The following is a 14,848-nucleotide window of genomic DNA, read 5'->3' on the forward strand; positions in this document are numbered from 1 at the left end:
TAAATTGCTATATACAGTGAAGGCATTTTATCTAATCCAAAACCATTCAGTATTAGCAAAGAATGGTAATGTTCCCAAGGTGTGAAGGAAAAATATACTCATTTTTATTCTCATAATTATTTTTGTTGTGTTGGAAGGTCTTACTTTCAAATACTGCTTGACTGAGAAATTTTTTTTCCTGTGTTTGAAACATATTTCTTCTCTGAGTAAAAATATTGGATGAGATGTTAGGAAACAAATGTAAATAGCCAAACTGATTTATGAGCCTGTTTATTATCTGACATGACTTTAACCTTTTGCTTTGTGTAACAATTTACTAAGTTAGAAGATAATTCTTTGATTGTTATGCCACAAAACCCCATATATCAACTACTGCCAGACCTCTCAAGCATTCCTGGACAAGTTCTCCCATTGTATTTTTTTAACCTTTTTGAGAATATTGGAAAGACTTCTTTTGTACACAAGGATGTGTGTGTTTAGATTAACAAACAACACTCGGTCAAGGATATAAAAAAGGGGGGAAAAAGATAAAATCTAGGCCAGGAACTTTTAGAGATTTCTACTCTCAAGCATTAGCTCTTAAAGAACTTCTAAGGGAAAAAGGCAGGGTTTCAACAAAGTGAAAATTTTGTTCATGTTTTGACAGTTCACAGTGCTGTTGTTTTGTTTGTAGTTCAGATTCGTGTGCTGTTGAGGGAGTCTGTTTGGATGAAAGATTTGAAATGTTGTGATCCTTCAGTGTTTTCACTTCTATAAACGTGTTTCTTTTGAAGACATTAATTGCATTAGTTTACCAGGACTGCCTATTTTTAGAGGTGAGCACCTGTCTCTGCACCCCAGGAGTCATCTTATCCCTATTGGAGCCAGCGGGGTGTGGAGATGGTGGACTGGCTTACATTGCTGTTTGGGGGCAGTGAAGCTGGCAGAGTGCTGGGGCATCACAGTCCATTCCAAGGCGTGCTCTGTTTGCAGTGAGCCTTGCCCTGATGCACCAGCTTTGCTCAGTCCTGTACTTTCATGTACAGGAATGTGCATTCACATTTCTTGTACATGCTTTTGCCTTTTTCTCTATGCTTCTTTCGCTTGTCCTGAAGAGCTCTCCTTACCCACACGTAGCACAAAAAAGGAGCAGTAACTTGCTTCATCTACAAGCAGAGGGAAAGGCACTGTAGAATACTTTCATTTCCAGCGTTTTCTTAACTCAAGAGAAGAAAGAGTATTACTTTTCAGTCTGATCATAAGGCAAATCAGTAAGTACAAATGGTCCCCAGATTCAGGAAGTAAATACCTGCTTTTCATCAGTCTCTGTGTGCAGACCCAGGACTGGTTTAAAACTCAAAGTCTGTGGATACATACTTCTGTAACACCATCGTCCTGGTTCACAGCAAGCCCGAGTCACCGTTGCCAGAAGTTACTCTTGTAGTGAGGTAATGCCTCTTTACAGCTTTCTCTCATTCCCAGAATGAGTTTTGAAGCTGAGATAGTGTTCTTTTTGGTATCGTATTACCTCTTTGAATTATTAGTAGCAGACCTTCTACTACTACCACAGGTAGAGCTGATTTCTTCCTTTAATCCCTGGGCTGTTCAGAATCTCAGGACAGCCTGGGTCAATTCTGTTGACATTCATGTGTGAAGTGTCTCCGTTTTCCACCTGTCTCTGCTTGGTGCATTGTGATAATTACACAAGGACTGGTTCAGATTTAGTTACTAAGGTCCAGGAGCTTGTCTGACATCTCAGTTAGCAGTTTGAGATTCTTGAGGTATATTTCAGAGCCATGTTCAAAATTGCTACTTACTTTATTTTAAATTGAAAGTGTCCTTCTCAGCTAAGATCATTTCTGCCATGGAACGAGTCAGCTGCAGGTTTTTATGGCTGATTATTCCTGTATGATAGTGTTTCATAGCAACAAAGTGATGCTGAGCCCTTGATGCAAGTTGGTCTTTCTCCAAAGGGTCTTAAAATTCCAATTAAATCTGTAAATAGAGCTCTTTTAGAGCTTTTTAATTTTATTTTTTATCTTTTTTTTTTTTTAAATTTTGCTTTCAGCCTTGCTGTTTGTAGGGAGATGAGAAGTTGTGCTCACTACATGTTGTCAAAGGTCTTACACCACTGAGATTAAACTGTTGGCTTTGTAGTTCCAAAAGGCAAACTACCAAGTCTCAGAAAAAAAACTCTTAAATGAGTAAGTAAAGGCATTTGTTGATGTGTTCTGGTATTCATTTCTCCTTATACATCAGAGTTAATTGACAATCTCTTCTGTTTCAAGCGTGAATTTTTTGAGATGTCAAAATGCCCACTGAATTTGTCAAGCTGTAAGTGTTGGGTTATGTTGATATTTTTGGAGAACAGTACTGCACTGATTGGGCTGCGTGTATCCCAGGGTATAGGAATTACTGGTTTGTAATCTTTGTGCTGGGATTCACATTCTGACTCACATTTCTCAGCTGACAGAAGGACTTGACACAATCACTGAATGCCACTGTGTAGAGCATGGCTTGTTCTTCCTCTCTTGTGAAGAATACTCCTTTCCAAGGGCTTTGCATTCCTTAAAGACATGAGCAGTTCTGGAAGTGTTTCTTAGGCTGCTTTTATTTGAGTGCATAAAGTTAGGAGGTGTGTTATTGCTGCAAAACTCCGTTACTTGCAGATGACACAAAGAGTTCAGCGTTAACTGCAGGATTTTGTCTCAAAAGTGAATTTGGCACACAGTAAAGATTCCCTTTTTGTCAGCTGGAACAAACCAATTATGTTCCTAAGAAGCTGAAGCAGGTTAGCAGCTAGGGCTAAACTCTGGGCTGTACTCTGTTGCAGGGATCTGCAATGGCCATAAAAGCTGATGTGAGAATTGCATGGCAAGCTTCCAGCAGCTTTGATGAAGAACTCTTTTTATAGCTAGGGCAGGTAATGGTGTTCCAAACCAGAGAAAATGGTGTGTAATTTTGTGAATACCCATCCAGAGAAAAGACAGATAAAGAGGGCTTGAGAAGGATGTATAGGTCTTTATTTTTTTTTTAAGATACTGTTTTAATGAAAGCTTTTTAGGAGTTGGCAGCATATCCAAACACCTGCTGCAATGTTTAATAAAATACTCCAGTTGAATGGAAAGCTTTCCTCCTGACCTTTATGGAAAAGCAAAGGATTATTCGACTTTGCATAGTTCTGGCAAAAAAACCCCTTAGTTTTTACAGGAAGAAATGCAGGTGATGAGTTCCCAATATGAAAAATAGTCAGTTGTGATTTTTCCCTCCATAATTGTTTCAGATTAGCTAGTTTTATTGGACCCTTTTCAATTAATTCATTTTGATTAAAACTGCACAGGAATAGAGACGACAATCTGCAGATTAGAGTGTGATATATTGCAATACCGTTGGTTTATTCTCTGATGAGTCATGCCTGTGACATTTTGTTTATTATTTAACATTGCATGAGTCACCTTTTTGGTCCAGATCAAAAAATGTGCCATGTCCTACAGAATTTACTTACAACTTCAAACAGAAGTAGAGCAAAGCAAACCACTTAGAACAGGGTGAATGCAATGCAGTAGGAAGAAAGCTGTGCATTACACTAAAATCTTTACTCATTCAGTGAAGATGCATTGGCAGTGTGGTGAAACACTATGTTTTGTTTAAAACATGTTTATTCAGTTATGGTTCTTTATTTATCTTGGTGTTGTAAGGCAAAGAGATTTTTCACCAGGATGAATGTTCTTGTGAATCAGTTTTGAAAGCATCCTAAGACTGCAGCCAGGGAGTTGTGAGAGAAATAAGCAAATGCCTGTAAATATAATGCAATGCATCTAGTTGGAGAACTTGTTATTCACAGTTAAAGTTAAAAGATAAAGTGTGTATCATCTTGAAGAATGACTGGCTGAGATTTCACCCTTAAAACTAAACACCAGTTACCATTTTTGTTTCTTGCTGTCAAGGTGACAGAACATAAATTTCAATGTTTAAAATAGCTTAAATTATAATGTAGATGCTACATCACCTTTTCCATCACCCATTTATCGCCAGTTTTCAAACTGTGGGAAAAAAAAAAGATAAGTCTAATTGTCTTTCAGTCTCCAGAACCACCCCACAGTTTTGGGAAGACCATCTGTAAGGCTTGTTGAAGTACAGTGGATTTGTTTTCATATGTGTACATTTTGATGTCTTTGCTGAATCTGTCCACAGCTCAGTAGGACCTGTGTTCACTTCAGCTTGGACTAGGAAAAGTGAGGTTTGGTTGAGGCAGGAAGAAAGAGTTCTTAAAGTCTGTGATATTTGCAGTAGGTGACAAATTCTGTTTATTACTGAACTAACACTTTTAAAACCCTGGCAGAAACGGTGCTTCATATCTCCTTACTAATCACAGGTCATCTACTCTGGTAACCAAGGAGGAATTTTTGAGCCCTGGTGAACAGAATTCCTTACAATGCATAAGTACAGTGACTCATGCCATAATTTCTCTCTTTTCACAGAGAAAAATGTATGACTTAAATGTAGAAAGAAGTATAAGTTTTACAGATTAATAGGAAATGGCAATTTCCCCCCCCCCTTCTTTGATGTGGAGCATTAGGGCATTTTGACAGTAAACTATACCTGTCAGTGTGGAAACCAATATGTAACGTTAGCAATCAGCTAAGAGGCACCTTCATATGGCTTGAATTAATCATACTGTCAATTTTAATTCCATGGCCATCCTTCTTTCCACTTTTCACTTGGAATTTATTTCAGAGCATGATCAAAGCTCTGCTGTTCATTACATTCAGCATTAGCTAATTTGGCTTTTGGCAACTCTCATCCCAGTTCCTATTAAATGCTAGCCATAAACTGAGATAAGCATTGTGCCAAAACATTTCAGGATTACCTAATGGTAACATAGAGAGGGGTGAATTATCATGCAAGTTTGAAGACTGTTGGGTTACTGTAAAATTAACCATTAGCATATACTTACAACCTCCAAGACAAATTTGCACCTCCAGTGATTTTTTTCATGTCTTCTGAATTAACTACAGGATTAAATAAATGAATGTGAGAAAAATCTTGTTCCTGTAACATGTCTGAAACACTCATTTGTGTATGCAGGAGTTTTATAGAGGCTTTTATACAGACAGTTTTGCAAGTGTGCTGTATCATAAAATATTTTGTGTCACAGAATGTGCTGTGTTTATACAACAAGATTATTGGGTCAACTGTTTTTTCCCAAGCTGCAGTCAATTAGGTGTCTCTGTGGAAGACTGATACCAGAAGACCTTTTATTTAGAATTTTTTCTTTCACCAGGTGTTTCTAGAACATGCTCAATCCTTAATTTGTAGTGATAGACACAAAAAAATTGCAATTTCCCTGGAGAGAAGGGGAAATGCTGCTTGGGTATGTTTGTATGGCTTGGTATAAAACACCCTCTCTGCTAGCACTTGGCCCTCTTTTTTTCATACTTCAGTCGTGAAGGTAGGCTTAAAATCCCAGTGTAAAATATCTGTAAAAGCCTTGAACAGATATGTACATGGTGAGAAGTAATGAACTAATGGGTTTTTTCCAGTGCCAGGTAAGTTGGTGACAAAATTTCTAAAGATTTTGGGCTGCCTCCCATCTTAATTGTTATTGTTGGAGAAAATTGCAGGGAACAGTTGGGCTTCTAAATCTTTTCCAAAAGTCTAATCAAAACCAGATAATGCTTTAGTTCATTACTGGCTGAATATGATATGTAACAGCTGTGGTTTAAACACTAGTAAAAATAAGTTATAAACAATTAGAAAATTTGTTTTTAAAAAAAATTGAATTACTAGAAAGCATGATGGTGCCATAAGACAGAAAAATACTCACAATTATGTAACTGACCAGATTACTTGTGCTTTTGAGTTTATTAGTATATCTCTTGATAGAATATTTATTTGACTTCCCTTGATTTAATACATATTTATTTATTTAATTGACATGTCTTAATTTATATTTCTTTAATTTAGATATATTATATAATTTTTATATTATAATTTTAAAACTTTCTAGGGCTTTCCAAGAGCAGGACTAAATTCCAGAAATAGGACTGGCTTGCTGTGCTTGCTTTCCAACCAGTCTTCTAGAGTTCTTCTTGAAAACAGAAGGAGAGTACAAAAATATGTAAGGGTAGAAAAGACCAGTTTCCTCACTAGGAGATGATGTTTGCAGTATTTTATTTTTTGCTTTGCTTAACTCATTGCTTCTGCAGTTGCTTCCTGGAAACATGAGCACAGAATCGGTTTCCTTAGAGATTATCTTAACTTTTTCTTTTTTTGTTTACTTAAAAAAACCCTTTCTTGTTGTCTTATTTGTTAGTCTCTTGCTCAGCAGTGCTGGTCTGGAAATGTCTTCTTTTTTTTTTTTTTTTTTCATTTTGATAGTATATAAAGCAGTTGTAGTATTCAGAATAAATTTGCTTCTTCTGAGAGAAACCAATTAATTAGTTTTAAGGCATAAGACAGACTTATGTGGAAAGAGGTGTGTTTCAGTGCTTCTAGAGACCAGAGCTGGTAAAATGACCCCAGATTCTCATGATGCAGTTTAATACTTTTTATTTTGAAATATACCTCAGAACTGCATATTAAACCTGAAATCTTTTTCAGCGTAGATTTCTACTTGTGATGTTTTACAGTGGATTGGTAGTAAAAATACAGACCAGGATTTCTGCACTACCTAAAACAGTTTCTGAAGTGTAAATGCAAGAAGACACCGTGCAAGCTGGCATTTTTCCTTTCAAACTGATTAATTTAATACATGTTGCATTCAGCCATCTCCAGGAAAAAAAGAAAGCACTGTGATTCAGCCATTCAATTTTAAGATCCAGATTCTGCAAATGACTTGGGCATTTTCAGGCTTAAATGTTTTTCTGAACCTAAGTACATTCATAGATACGCTTAAAACTAAACATAACCTTAAGCACTCCGTTGAGCATGTCCAGGTTTCAAATGTGCTTCTGTGAACAGAAGATGGGTGATCTGCTCCTGCCCTTCTGACAGTCTGTGAAATGTTCTGGCAGAAATGGAGCTGCCAGGTTTCCTTGGGCAGCCTCTGTGTGTCTGTGCTCAGGATGTGAGGGGAGGAAAGGGATGTTCTGTTACAGATGATAAATGGACTGGATAATGCTGTCTGCTCACGCTGCCCACCACGGTCTGTAATAAGCATCTGCTCACTTGCATCTGCCTCAGCCACACTTTAATGGGATGGGCTGAAACTCTCCCTGCTGGACAGGTTCTTTTAAGTTTGGAGTTTTGAGGTTTTGTATTTTAAAAAAATGCCTTCCACCTTTTGTGAAAGTTGAAGATATATAGGTAAAGAAATAAAGGTAGGCTATTTATAAATATATAAAAATCAGATTATTGTTGTGTTGAGGCATTGTATCTGTGCTCTGAGGTAGCAGTGTGCAGGCTGACAGAAGTTTCACTCTGATCTAAAGAATGTGCTTTGGGATGCTCCTATTAGAAAACTGTCCCAATTTGGCAAAGATACAAGCTTCTGAAACATCTCTGGTTTATGTGCTTTGTAATGTCTTGAAGAGGCACATCAGGTGTAAGCACATGAACTTTCCACCTGTAGTGAGCATATTCCAGTTGAGAACTGAGACACATTTCACTGTGCTGGAGTGGCAAGAGGCATTGGATCTGAGGCAGGAAGGCTGCCCTTCAGTCCTTGTGTTTCCCTGGAGTTTCAGCAAGGAGGAGGCTGAAATGAGGGAGAAATGGGCTATGCTGCTTTGGGAATAAATAAATAAATAGGGTAGATGGAGCTTACAGATTGTGGCAGGTGTCAGGATTGTGAGTGTGTGCATGTGGATGTTTGTGGAAGAGAAGATTAATGGGAGAGGTGAAGAAACCATGAAATAGATCCAATACATAATAACTTTTTTGTCATTTCTCCCCTCTCCTCTCCCAGGATTTGGACATGTTTTTGGATAAAGTGAAATTTTGAAAGAAAAATTCTATGATAATATTATGGGATATGTGATTTTAAAAGCAGCATTTTTGGAGTAGCAGAAGAAAGGCCCTTTTAAAGTCCCTTAGCTGTGATAATTCTGTCTCATTAGCAAGGCTCTCTGTTGAAGTCAGTTCAGTCTACAGGAGGGAAGGGTGGTCTGGTCATGCTTTCTTCTTATGTATATTGCAGAAATGTTTGCTCATAAATTTATTGACACCTATTAAAGACAGTTTAATTTAATTGAACTTCCTAAGCTTTATGAACATTTTTCTTTGCCTATATTGCTTCCCTGACAGAATTACTTTTCACTTTCCTCCTGCGATTTTTGCTCCTCTCAGAAACATGCAAGACCCACTAAACTAAAAACTGTTGCCACTAAAAGATAAAATTTTGTTTGGCAGCTTTTTTGGTTTTTTTTTGGTTGCATTTTTGTTTTGTTTTATTTTGTTTTATCTGTTCATAGTGTTTGAATTTAGCTTATTTTAATGTCGGAATACTGTGATCTGTAGTCCTAGCAAGGAAACTAAGGATCTCCCTGCCTTCTCTGACAACAACATGATTTTGCTCTGATACTTTCCTTTGACAAAGGCCAGCAGAGGACAGAGGTTCAAATGAGGAGCTGTTCTCAGGTGTTGGCTTCTTCACTTGTGCAGTTGGTAACCAGAGACCACCTTGCTTCAGAGTATGGACTGGTTCTAGGCTAGTCTAGGTCCAGATTTCTGATTTTAATTGAAAGTTTCTATAAGTAGTAGATTATAAAATAGACTTTTGATGCAAAATTATATTAATGTCTCCCCAAGCTGATGTTTGGAATGCACTTTATCAGCTAACCAGCAGCACAGCTACTGTTTTTTTAGGGGTTTTTTTCTTTCTTTTTTTTTTTTGTTCAGTTGAGTAGATTTTGTCAGCAATTGCTGTGGTAAATCCACTATAGAAATCAAATTAACTGTTCATAATTTCAGGAATTTAACCCTAATTGGCAATTTTTGTTTTGGAAGAGGTGAGGTTGGGGACCCACTGCTGCAAAACACAGCTGCTGCTGCTTCTGCTCATGTTGGTGGCTTTGCAGAACAGAATAGTTCTTCTGGCTCACCAAGCACCTGGCACAGGACCACGAGTTTGATGGCACTGCATTTATCAGGGGGAAGAGGTTCAGTGCTGTTTGTGTGCTCACTTGGCACACTGCAAAATGAGAGGGGACCTTGCTGTTGGCACTGGAGAACTTACAGCTTGTGGGGATGTTACCCTGGGTTTTGCTCACAGTGGAATAGTTCTCTTGTAATCATGAAAGGCATGTTCTTGCCTTTCACTGCTTTTTAATGGTTGCAGATAGAAATAATGATTTGGTTTGTAACCTGGTTTCAGCAAAAAAAATCCCAAACCAAAATAAAATAACCCCAAACCAAAAATCAGCTCTATTAAGATATTTTTAATATTGAACAAATGCATTCATGCTAGTGTAGCAAATTTGGATAAACTTTAGTATTTTGGTTCTATAACATATTCGTACTAGTGTGAATGTAATGAAAGTAAATCTTTTCTTCTGGTGATTTATACTATACTCCTTAGACATTTCTTTTTTAAAAGTAGATGTCTGCTTTTTGTGGATCTGACTTCCAGGAGTTACACTAAACAAGATTAAGAAATCAGTATGGAAATGTGACTGAAATAATGAACTTAACTACTCAACTCCCCACTTTTCCCTTCAAATTCTCTTGAATAACAACTTACATTTCCTTTGCCAATTTACAATTTCAAAATGAAATATAAACTGTTAATAAAATAGATCCATTTATTTTCAAGAGGTTTCATGCATCACATGACCTAGATTCATAATTTCTGCCTTGACAGTTTTATTAATACTGTTCTAAATTTGCAGATATGAACAGCTGGAAAAGTTATCCAAGGGAGACTGTTTATCTGCTGGCTCCTTTCAGGTTCATGGGAGTTATGAGGTGGGCTTGAGCTCAATCTGCAGTGTGTTAAGTCCAGTGTGTTTTCTGAAATTGCAGGTCTTGCACACAGGGACATCCCCCACAGTCTGGGCACTTTATGACTGCTAAAGCTTTGTTTTCATGGGAGAGAAAAGAACATTAAAAAGCCATTTCAGAGGAGTAAACCAAAGATCTACCTAACCCTGTAATTTTTAAATTTTTTTTTTTAACAATGGGTTTTAGTGGATGCCTAGGAAAGACATGACAGCAAGCAAAAGTAGTATTGTACTACTTCTATCTGTACTCCAACTTCTGATCCCTCTCTGGCTTGAAGATGAGTCAGAGGGTCTGCCTTCTTGTTTAAGACTGTATCCTTGTGTTTGTTGGCTGAGTAGTGCTTGCATGAAAAGTAATTTCTGAGAAGGAGCTAGTTAGGTAATCCTGCAGTAAAAGTCATTACATAGAAAAGCAATTTAAAACATGTTGCTCTTCTAAGTTTATTTTAAAAGATACAGTGTTTTCCAGGATTAAATGCAGTGGTTTTGTTGCGTTTTGCTCTGATTTCCCTAGATGTCTCTTCTATTCCTCCCTCACCTGTATTAAAAATGGGGAAAACTTAGGCAGTCTCTATCCTCCATAATATTATTTACATTTCCTTGAAATTATTTGTTGTATTTTCTTAAAAGCTGTTTGAATTTGGAACTACTTTGAAGTCTCTGTATAAAGTTGCTCACTTGTCTCATGTTTTTTAAAATTCCTCAAGAGGCAGTGCTTGAATAATTACAGTTGCAAACTTTGATTTTCACTCCTTAATATGATTTCAAAAATACTTTTTTTTTTTGGTTGAGTAATGTGAGATGAGCCCCAGTGCAAAGGACTTTAGGCATCTAGAAGTGACATTGTGTGATGCTGTCTCTTTTTAACTGTTCTTTGTAACTTTTCAGATAAATATCATTCTCTGGATACCTTGATTTTTGTTAATTCTGCCTTAAGCATAAGATTTTAGCCCAATTCTGTTATTTAGTTTTGAGTTATTCCCAATTTGATCTCTTTATTTTCACATTTACATATCAAAATTTTATCTGTGGGTTAGTTACTCCCCTTTCAACCTGTGATTACTTATGACTTCTGCATAGGAGTATTGTTTGTCTTGTTCAGTTGTTGTTTTCAACATTTTACCTTTTTCCATTTAAGAAATTCCTCCAGAGCTGACTGTGATCCTTGTTTTATTGCTGTGTGTTTTTAGCATAAACTAACATTATTTGCTATAATTTTTTTTTTTGGAAAAAAGGTTTCTTAGTAGCAGACAGTATTAACTAGAGGGGGAAAAGAAAATCCAAATGAGGGAGAGAATGTTGTACTGTTGACATATTTTTTTTTAATAATGTGGTATTAATCATTGCATTACACACAAATCAATACCAGTTGATTCATTAAACTTTTAGTCTTTGTTTGTTCATTGTATCAATTTTCAGCCTTTCTTTCACCTCTTTAAAGAAGGTATTATTCCTTCTAATGTTTGTTTGACCTACTACGTTTCTGCAATGCATTTTAAGAAATATTTTAACATATGGCTCTTTGTCTCTTGTTAGCATAATCATACTTTTTACTTTAGTTCTTATATATCAGCTTGTTTAGAATTTCATCACAGCTTCTTTGAAGCCTGTAGTATTTTCATTAGCTTCTTGCTTGTGTAATACCATAATCTGAGGGATTTTTTTTGTCTGTTATGTTGTTATTTGTGTGCCCAAGTCCATTAAGATCATACAGTTCAGCAAGATGATATTTCAGAGAGGAGCACTGCTCTTCTTCATTTTATATTTTAAAATTTGGGGGAATTTGGGAAGTAGTTTGTATGTGCTACCTGAATTTAAGCACCTCCATGAGTATCATCATGGCAGTGTAAGCATGTGCTTGAAGTTAAGCACATATAACATATAAGGCACATTCAGTGTTGCTTTGTCTTTCTCAGCTGGGAGCAAGTTCCTGCTTAGAAATATGCAGTGTATTGTCAGCTCAGGCCTTGATAGAAGAAGATTTATTATTTAGATTGTAGTTGACATAAATGAAGAAACAAAACTACTGACTTGACAGCTTGGCATTTGTGTTATGTGAGATCGTGTATATTTAAGTGAAATTTAGAGACTGCTCAGTCTCTAATTTTACGATAAATCATTACTGGTTTGACATTTTATATATGGAATGTTTCTCCATTTCCTGAAAAGTTTCTGTTCATGGGTGTGCCACTTCTTTAAGTATTATATATGTGTGTGTATATATATATATTTATATACATGTAAAAAAATTCACTCTGAAAGTGTATATACTGGGCGCAGTATATACTATATTCAATTCCTATACACTAATAATACATTTTAAAAGCTATTATTTTATCTGGAATCACAAATAAAAAATTCAATTAGAATGTTATAGTATATAGTGAAAATAGGATTACTATGGAAATAAGGCAGACTATCTGTGTTTAGATTCAAATTATGAATGACTGCAAACAGAAAAAATATGGAGTAGCTCAGGCTTAATGTGGTTATAGTGAGCTGTGTTGTACATGTCACAAGAAATCATTGTTTATACCTCTATTACTAAAATTTAGGAATATTATGCTATTTTCTTCATGATTCAAACTCTATAAAACAACATTTTTCTTTTTCCTTTTTTTTCACAGCACTTGCTACTAGCAATAAAGTTTATCATGGCATTTGTAATTCCTGATAAACCAAGAGATATCCAGATGAAACTTGCCAAATTGGAATTTGAATCTTTAGAGGCTCTCAAACAACAGGTAAGAGCATTTCAGATGCAGCTTCATTTTCTCTTAATCCATCATTACTTAAGGAGTGGAGCAGAGAGCTTTGACATATTTGTCTGTCCTTCCAACCCACCATTATATGCAAATCCACTCCAGGAGAATAATGTGCCCTTTCAGACAGCTTGAAATTCCTGGTGTGACTGGTAGTGTGGCACCTTATAATGTCTATTTTCCTCATGTGTGCAAACATACTTTGTTTATATTGTCACTTTTAAGGAAATTAGGCTCTATGAAATCTTGTTTCAACTCCTGGAGGTATTTGTTATTACAGCACTAGAATTTCTTTCATTTCTGAAATACCATCACAAGTAAACAGTTAACTTGGCTCTAGTAGTAATCAGAAATTGTAAATAGTCTGAACATGTTTGAAATAATTGTGTTGAGAGGAAATAGTAATGTTGCCCTATTTTACTGTCCATACAGTAGTCTCATTTTATTGCATAAAAATGTATATTCTGCAATAAACTTAACAAACATTCCAAAGCAATTTAGGAAAATAAGAAACTAGATTGTTTTACTGAAAATTTCTGTTTTAGCCAATGATTCTGTAGAGTCAATGATGGAGGTCACAAGAGATGAAGAGTTGCATGGGATTGCCTTCAGTAGGATATAGAGATCCTACAGAGCTGGTTTTGCAGTGATGGCATTCTTTAGGAGTTTCTGACTGTACAATGCTAGATGGGATTTCTAAGCTATCTTACATACCAGAAAACAGGCTAAGAATAAAAACTCCAGCATTGAGCTGCAGAGACTGATTTCCCTATTTCTTGTTGTTTCAGATATTTTCACACTTCAGATGGTGGTTTTACATGAATATGTTGTTTGTGTGCTTGACATGCACGTGTGTAAACTCCTCTATACTATTTACTATGTGTGTAAAATGGAAAGTTACTTTTTAAAGCGTCTACTGTAGCTGCATTTGACAAAATGATCCCTTGATTCTGAACAAACTGAGTCTATAAACAATCCACTGCCTTTTGTAGTTAAAATCCCACAGTTTTGTGTGATACTAGAACATCACTATTGAGGTCGGTGCTGTCTTTCTTAATCAGCCCTGACAAACATAATCCAAATCACAATTGTATCTAATGCCTGATAGTTTTGTTTCTCTCTAGTAGTTCAATATGAAGTTACCAGGAGCTGGCCAGGGAATCTCATGGGATTTTTAGATAATATTAAAAGGAACAGGACTACATTTCTATTTCAGCTATTCTTTCTCTGTTTTCATTTTGTAGACAGGCAAAACTAGGTCACCCACTGGAACGTTAAGGCCAAGTGAATATAGTCACCTTTGGTCACAATGTTCCAGCTGGAATATATACAGAGTCTCTTTCAATGTGAGTCTGCATGTCAGCAGTTAGGTCTTCATCTCCTATCCTAGCATCTCTGCATTCCTACAATGATATATGCCTGATTCCCACTTTTTCAGGGTTGCTTCATTAATTCAGTAGCAAAAAGTTAGTCTGAATTTCAGCAAAAGCCAGAAACCTGGCCTAGTTCTCACCTATGCTTTCAGACTTCCTAAAGGATCTAGGAAGAGTATTGGCTGAGTTTCAAGTGCCTTGATAGGTAGTTTAAATGCAAGTATATGCCATCACCTTTTTAGATTTCCCCTGATTGGTACTGTGCTATGTATGCCACAGACATGTAGATATTTGGACTTTCTTCCTCGTTCTGTAGTGTTTTTTGAGTGAAAAGATCTGCATTTAAAAGTAGTACATTGGTACTGCAAAAAGATACCAAAACATTTCATTCAGAAGCATATTTTCCATTTCTTTCTCTTGTTACTGAGAGTCAACATGATAATTTATGCTGTATATCTTACTTTGAAGCAAAAAATAAGAACAAAAAAATCCCCCAAAACATGTTTTTAAAACAACAGGCATAAATATGTGGGGTAAATATGTTGCAGGATCAAGTGTTATGAAGAAACTGGTTTGTATACTTTTGTGCAAGTATGCATCACATTCCTTTCTTGATGCTATCCAGACATGCATTCCATTGTGTTTTACCATACAATCTTTTGGAGTACTGCTATCTTGGGATGTAGCTATTAGAAGGGTATTAACAATGCCACACTGTAAACTCTGAGATGCCAAAACAGATTATTGGGCTCTGTATATAGTGCATGGAGAGAAGATCTCCTAATACAGCTGC

The 14,848-nt window shown here is 36.3% G+C and overlaps 1 protein-coding gene across 2 annotated transcripts in view; it reads left to right on the top strand.

Annotated features, from left to right (window-relative positions):
* ANO10 (anoctamin 10) overlaps positions 1-14,848 on the top strand; it is a 122,178-nt gene that overhangs the window by 68,554 nt on the left and 38,776 nt on the right. For both annotated transcript variants that reach the window (XM_064704730.1, XM_064704729.1), the window contains exon 12: positions 12,548-12,664. In XM_064704730.1, the coding sequence (XP_064560800.1) occupies positions 12,548-12,664 (117 nt within the window). The remainder of the gene's footprint in view (positions 1-12,547; positions 12,665-14,848) is intronic.

This window comes from Zonotrichia leucophrys, chromosome 2 (assembly GCF_028769735.1).
Source record: "Zonotrichia leucophrys gambelii isolate GWCS_2022_RI chromosome 2, RI_Zleu_2.0, whole genome shotgun sequence".
In the NCBI taxonomy this organism is placed as follows: Eukaryota; Metazoa; Chordata; class Aves; order Passeriformes; family Passerellidae; genus Zonotrichia; species Zonotrichia leucophrys.